At 38.8% G+C, this 7,929-nt stretch overlaps 1 protein-coding gene across 1 annotated transcript in view; it reads left to right on the top strand.

The window, feature by feature from the left end:
- Positions 1-384: 384 nt before the first annotated feature.
- The window catches only part of LOC106871279 (aspartate aminotransferase, mitochondrial), a 13,790-nt gene continuing 6,245 nt past the window's right edge, over positions 385-7,929 (top strand). The window contains exons 1-2 of the mRNA XM_014917643.1: positions 385-505; positions 6,882-7,038. Coding sequence (XP_014773129.1) covers positions 423-505; positions 6,882-7,038 — 240 coding nt within the window. The 5' untranslated portion in view covers positions 385-422. The remainder of the gene's footprint in view (positions 506-6,881; positions 7,039-7,929) is intronic.

Genomic DNA, 7,929 nt, shown 5'->3' with positions numbered 1-7,929 from the left:
TTTATCGACCCTAAAACGATGAACGGTAATACTGATCTCAGCAAAATTTGAACTCGGTAATCAGCGATATTTGATCCGATTATCTGACGACTCTACCAACATCTAATGTTGCGGTTCGTTGGTTTACTAAACCAGCAACACGTTCTCAGTCACTAATACAACTGGGAACGGCATGAACGCCTCCAAATCATATCTTATTTATCTTGTACATTTGTGTCGATCTCTAAAGAATTCACGAATGTACGCAAAGACTTTCACTCACTCACACACACACACTGAAAAGGAAAATTAAGTAACAGCAAAACTAAATGACATTTTCCTTAGTTCCGTTTCGTTTCGTCGTGAGCTCATTCCGAAGTGAAAGTTCTATTCCTTGTTTTATAGGCAGCCGACCTTCATCGAGCGTCAGTTGAAATCCAACCATGGCATTGTTCACTTCAGTCCGTTCTTTGCCCAGACTTCTCCCTGGGGCTACACCTCATGCCGGGGTCATCCACAGACTCTCGTAAGTTTATCGTTTTAACACTATCCTTTGTTATATTCTAGATTTACTTCCTGAAAGACAACTGATATTTACTTTTCTAACAACCTAGCTTCTACGTGATCACCCTGTCTACAAGAAATAGCACCCAATATCTCCCTAAAATAACACGTGTTATCCTAAAAAGAGAAAGGCCCATTAGACAGATTAGCCCCTGATGCAATAAAAAAGACAAGATGGTCATATCTGGAATGATCTTAGGTTTGCTTGATCAAGGTTGACTCGGGGTTAAATGGAATAATAATGGACACATCATTATTTACACACACACACACATTCAATTTACTTATAAATAAAGTATTTATTTCATACGTGCAAGCAGACGTACATTAATTCACCCTGTTTGTTCTTTCACCTCGACTGATTTTTTATTTTTATTTTTGGATCATATATATATATATATATATATATATATATATTACAGAAATATTGTTTATACAAAAGAGAAAATTTTGTAGAAATTCTGAGTTGATTGTGTGGAGTTAATATTTTTCTATCAAGTGTATAGGGGGGAATTTAGAGTGTGGTGGCTTCGGACGAGAATCGAAACCGAATCACTAACTTCGCAAATGTCTGGTGTTTCTTCAGTCTGGGTCAATGTTTTCTTCAGAAGCAGCAAAACTAGTGAAATCTTGGATGTTTTGTTAAAGATAAACGACACATGCTGTATCTTGGATGAAACGGAAAATTTTATGAAGGCTTTCAGGGCTGCTAAAGATAACAGCCAGATCTTTACCGTTTTAAATAAGAGCAGGGTACATGATATAATATAGTCGTAGTTGGTTTTTAAAAAGACTGTTTAGTCATGGTTGGGCTGCCTTTGATTATAGACCTGTGGATTAGGGCGGACCTGGGTGCAACACGTAATACCTTTTGTCTACCTGTAAAATGTTAGAGCTAATGGAAGCGCTCTACCTGCTTGTTTAACCTGGTAGAAATAGCTGTGAAAGTCCCTCAAATTACACGCTCTCTATATTTGAATAGGAGGAAATACTAGAAAATGTAGCCCACTCTGGCTGAGAACATAGAAGAAAGATGTGATTGTCATAGTTGGAACGCCTTTCATCGAACGTCTACCCTGTCAAGAGCTAAACCACTTCTACCAACAACACACGTCCTTCACAATTCATGTCGAGATAAAAATTATTATTATTAGAATTGTTAGCAGACCGGACAAACTACTGAGCGGCATTTCGTCTGTCTTCATGTCCTGAGTTCAAATTCCGCCGAGGTCGACTTTGCCTGTCATCCTTTCGGGGGTCGATTAAACAAGTACCAGTTACGCACTGGGGTCGATGTAAACTACTTAATCCCTTCCCCCAAATTTGAGGCCTTGTGCTTCCAGAAGAAAGGATTATATTATTATTGTTTTGGTTTATATATTTTATTGTACCTATTGTTGTTTAGCCAGCTCCGCTTAAACAGAGAACTACGATGAAAGACATTCCATCTGTGACCATCTCGTATTTTTGTAGATTTAGAATTGCATTTTCCAAAGTAGAGTCGGAGGATTTGGCTGTTATTTTTTTTTTCTCTAGCAGGTCGAGAGTTAATGAATTAAATACCAGTTAAATACTCGCGTCGATTTTAACACCTGCTCTGAAAACTTACTTTTTATTTAAATCTAATTTAATTGATATCAAAACTTGCCTTATATCCAATTAAAATTAATTGGTATTTTCATTAGTGTAACCGTTCCAAATTCCCGGTTACATATTCGGTCTAATCGTACCCCTCTACTCGAACCTGCCCCGACCTGTCTGATATGAATCGTTCCGTTACATTTCCACCTGTTTTCCTTTGACATTGACATTTTTATTTCACCACTATTTCTGGCCCGTAACCTCTCCAACCCCATCATATGTCACTCCCTCTCATCGTAAAAGTTCGGGTTGAGTTACCTCCGTACTGAAATTAAAGAAAGGTTAAGGTTATTACATCACAGCTGTTAGTTTTGACAAGCCTCAAATATATTTCATAGAAGAGGGCAAAATGGTAAAGATATGAGGAAGACGAGGAGTTTATGCCTTTTTTACGTGATATACCTGATTTTTTTGAGTATTTTTTCTGAGGTACAATATTTCTGTGTAACCTTTATTCGTAACAAACAGAACCACCCAACTGCTCAAGGTCTTTGGCTAATGTCCTTGTGAACGTGCAAATCTGCAACGTTTTGTCTGAAGTGTTTTTTTCTTCTTTTCTTTTCCACTTTTAACTCAGTCTCTCTTGCCCTTCCTACCGCCCACATTAATTAGGAAATAGAAGAGGGGGGGGATTTTAAAAAAATAGCTGAGTGTAGATTATATATTTCCAAACATACGTTTATAGACACATACGCACGCACACACACACACACACAACCCATGTAGGGATAGTCAAATGTAATAATTTGGGATCCAGAATTAAATAAGAACCCGAATATTAAAAATGAAATCGGTATAGATTTATTAATCGTTTTCGAGCAAACTGGACGGAAGTGTTCACGTTTCTTGGATTTACGTGCACACAACGAACGTATGAATATATTATATGTATTTATTATATGCGCACACACAACCACTTCATCCGTTTTCCTTTCGGAACACAACAGTTTACAACTATTTCCTTTCCTTAACCACCAAATATTTCAGTATTTCCTTGGGTCATTTCATCTTACCGTTATAGGAACCAGGTAAAGCGACCGATCAACGTGAACTTCGATCTGCGATCGATCCTCAATATTTTCGTCTGAAGTAGGCATGGAAGCCACATATATTTATAAATGATTGTATTAATTGCATGTTGTTTAGCCCCAGGTTAGCCTAAATTGAGCAGACCTGTAATCAAAACTATACCAGTTGTGACCATCCCGTTTGTTTATATACCATATATACATTATTCAATGTGTTCTTTTTTTTAAAACAAGAAAGTTGCTATACAATATGCTTTTTCTAACATTGTATGACCTACAGTCTAGTTTCGATTCCCATTTACACCTTCATTGTCCCTGGGAACGTTCATTCAGATCTTGTATCTTAGTAATAATCGTGATTATTATAATTATTTCCTGCCTATGCCAGAAAAGAATTTTAAATAGCTGTAACTTAATATCCTCATATGGCGATCTTTCGCCTATGGTCTCAAGATTATCAATTTTTACAGCTGGTTCGGCAAATTTCGTAAAGAATTTTTATTTATTTAGTTTGCTTTGAAGTCGATGAGAAGTTAATCACACCAGCACGCGCACCCTTCCCCTCATTTTCTTTCATATACACCGACATACATAGATCCATACATTGTGCAAGTGTGACTATGTCAATACAAATACATGGAGCCGAACATGCTTGCGCGCGCACCTCCCCCCCCCATTGTCTTTCGTATGCACTTACATAAATACATTGTACGAGTGAGTGTGTTTCGCTATTCAACTCGTGTAACATGAAAGTCAATGGGTGCGTGCTTGTGTGTTTCACTTGGTTCATCTACCTCACCGACTTCAGAGCAAACGTCGCCTTCAACAGGACATGGAAAACAAAAGTAAATGAATAAAAGTTCTCTCCGGAAATTGAGGAACAGCCAGCTGTAAAAATGAATAATCATGAGGCCATCGGCGAAAAATTGCGCTCTCATGGCTTCATCCCCACACCCTCATATACAAAATGGTATCAAGCATTGCTGACGAATAATAATTTCTTTTTCGAAATTAACCTGTTAATCTAATTGCATCTCGCTTATGGTGGCGAGTTTATTGTCTCTCCTGTCAGTTCAAATATAACAATACGACTTTTTGTGGCGAAGGAGTCTTTGACTCCTACTTCTAGCAATTGCTGGTGCCCTTTGCACCCTTGGTCACTTTTAAGTGACGATAAATCACCTGTTCAGGTGTGAATAGATTCTTTGGAAACATAGTTAGATTGCAATATTACGACAAGATATGAATATGCACACACACACATACACATCTTCTGGTCTTGACTTGGCAAGCTGATTGTAAGCAAACTTCATCATGACATGTGATGTTTGTTATTTTCTGTGCAAAAACATGTACAACTTTTATGTTCTGTTTTGTGTTCAAAGGAGTGTGGGTGGGGGTGGGGGGGGATAGGTGAGGCTTAGTAGCAGGAAAGGCACCAGCTGTAGAAAATCAGCTTCAGAGAATTTTGTTTGACCCCCAGCAAGCATGGCAGCTAGACATTAAAACAGTAATGATAATATGTACTCACACACACATACAAGCATACACATATATATAGTTGTTGTTGTTGTCTTGATCTAAAGGTGTTAAGGTAACCTACAAACTAGGTGAAGGTTTGTTGGAATCAGCTGAATTGCACAAACCAATAATATTTGTGTCTAACACACATTCTGATAGTATTTAAATTATGACTGATTACAGCTGTCCCAATTAGATTTCATTTGAGTGAAACCCAGTTGTTTATCAAGAGATAGCTTGTATGAAATCTAATAAATACACTATTTAATTAAATCTGTCTCGTTAAGAAATGATTCATTGTCAATGATTTTATGTTTAGTGAGCGTTTGATAGGTTTATAAATATTTAGACTCATTTGAATAGTTGTTGTACACAAAATGCTCTGACCCTTTCTAATGGTCAGTTGGAGGTGGGTTCTATGTTATTTTTTGGGTGACCTTTGTAACTGAATGTGTCCCCTTTCCTTTATTAACGGTTTCACTAAAATCTGTCTGCTATTTCTAGCGATCAGGCTAACTCCTGTACCAACCCCCATCCCATTGGTTCAGTGTGTGTGTTGGAGGTGGGGTATAGGTAGGGGTACACTATCAACATGGTCACCAGTAAACCACACTGACCATTGAAGTACCCTACTCCTCTATCTGGCTGACCACTACTGTCTCAGGGCACCCTACTGCCCACTCCCTTTTCTCCTCCTGTGCAGGTTAAGGGTCACCATGTTGCTGGCGGCAGTAGTCTTCTGCTCCTTAACCTCTCACCACATCACACTTTAGCAGTCAGCAGTCATTCTATCCCCCCCCCACACACTTGCTACTGCATTGGTCACAGATGTACCCCAGGGGTCACACCCAGAGTTTTGGGGAAGTGGAAAGATGTGGGTGGGAGGAGGGATGTAGAAGCAAGTCAACATGTTGTGTAGTAGCAAGGTCATGTAATGTGTTTGTATGTTTTTCTGTTTGTCTCTGATAACCTCTCCTTCCTCTCCCTCCCCCCCCACTTTTTGTGTGTGTGTGTGTGTCTCACCCCTATCTTCACTCGTTTACATATCTTCAACACCTGGAATAAATCTTGAATAATGTGGTTTAGTCTTAACTCAGTCTTGATTGAGCTGACTTATGGTCAAAGACTTACTAACTGCAGTCATTGTCATTTTATAGAAATAGACAATGACTGCAGTAATTGCAGTAGTTTTTCCTTTCTATCACCTTTAATCAACAACAATTACATCTATGCTGGGGTGTTGTTGTTGTTGTTGTTAGCAAAAGCTTTAATTAATTGTTTGCTTGTTTTCTTTTTTCCAGTTAAAATATTCAGTTTTTCAAGGAGAAATCGTATTTTGTCCAGCAGTCGTTACGTCAGCACTGAATTAAATAATAAACTTCATTAAGATAGGATGAAGTGGGATAGGAGGAGGGGGTCGTGTGGCATAGTGGTTAGGATGTTACACTCATGATTATAAGATTGTGATTTCAATTCCTGGACCAGGCGACACATTGTGTTCTTCAGCAAAATCCTTCATTTCACTCAGCTGGCAAAAATGAGTCCTCCTGCAATGGCCCAGCGTCCTGCCCAGTGGGGAATATACACGCCAAAGAATCTAGGAAACCAGCTTTGTGAGCCTATGGCTAGGGAGGGACCTGTGATCCTTTTGAATGTGGGATAGGGGGAAAATGGGTGGGGTTGGAGGGGCAAGGATGATAATGCAAATGAGTTCGTAGGGGTCAGCAAGGCTTGGTTGTAGGGGTCGGTATTTATTGCAATTATTTCATAAATTAGTATTTTATAACTATTATTTACCATAAGAAAATAACATGGCCTGACCTCCCCCCCCACCTCGGAAAATGGAGTGAATCCAAATTGTACATGTAACTTTTTTTAATGATTCATGAACTGGCCCAGAACCATCTGACTGAGCATACGGAAGGCTCAGTCGGTAGTCGACACTCAAGACTGACAGTTGCATACTCTTTCAGATTGCGGAAGCTTACCATAACAGTTAATCTAAATACAGTGAAATTTTAAGATTTCGTTTTTTTATGGGCATATATGGGTTAATAATAATAATAATAATAATAGCCACCATAGATACACATGTTTGTCCTGTTCGATATTGTCTTTATAGTCATCCCTTTGTATTGCTTTCCTCAGGTCATGGTGGTCAAATGTGGAAATGGGACCCCCAGATGTCATCCTTGGAGTCACAGAAGCTTTCAAGAGAGACAACAACCCCAAAAAGATGAACCTTGGTGTCGGTGCCTACAGAGATGACAACGGCAAACCTTATATTCTTCCTTCTGTGAGGAAGGTAAAAAACGATGGTGTTTCTTTCTTGTTTGTTTATTTACTTTTGATTCAACAATGGTTGAGATTTCCTTGGGGAATATCAATTCTGCTGGTATTGGCCACATTTATTCTGTGTGGCAGCAGTGTAGGTTGGATAGTTTTTTAAATTAAAACATTTACTTAGATTGCATCAACATAGATGTGTGTGTGTGTGTGTGTGTATGTATGTACGTGTGTGTGTGTGTGTGTGTATATATATATATATATATATATATATATATTGAGAGAGAGGTGCAGGTGTGGCTGTGTGGTAAGAAGTTTCCTTCCCAACCAGGTAGTTCCAGGTTCAGTCCCACTGTGTGGAACTTTAGGCAAGTGTCTTCTATACAAGACTGGGCTGACCAAAGCCTTGTGAGTGTATTTGGTTGGCGGAAACTGAAAGAAGCCCATCATATATACACATATGTGTGTGTGTGTGTGTGCATGTGTGTGTATTTGTCCCCAATCATCGCTTGACAACTGGTGTTGGTTTGTTTACATCCCCATAAGTTGGCATTGGGCAAAAAAGACTATTAGAATAAGTACCAAGTTTAAAATATACTGGGATGAATTTCTTTGACTAAATCTTTCAAGGCAGTGCCCCAGCATGGCCATAGTCAAAAGACTAAACCAAGTAAAAGAGATATATCTGCATGCGTGTGTGTGTGTGTGTGTGTGTGTGTTTTCTCTGTTATTCCTTCAACCAATTTTCCGTTAAAAAATACAAAAATTCCTGAATCCATTATTTCTCTTTGATTGCAGGCTGAGGAAATGGTTGTAGCTGCCAAAATGGACAAAGAATATTCTCCAATCGGTGGAGACGCTGAGTATTGTTCATCTGTTGCCAAACTGGCCTTTGGAACTGACAGCCCAG

The sequence above is a fragment of the Octopus bimaculoides genome, chromosome 20 (genome assembly GCF_001194135.2).
Source record: "Octopus bimaculoides isolate UCB-OBI-ISO-001 chromosome 20, ASM119413v2, whole genome shotgun sequence".
Classification (NCBI taxonomy): domain Eukaryota; kingdom Metazoa; phylum Mollusca; class Cephalopoda; order Octopoda; family Octopodidae; genus Octopus; species Octopus bimaculoides.
Note: the sequence above shows the minus strand (reverse complement) of the source record. Positions and strands in the feature narration are given on the sequence as shown.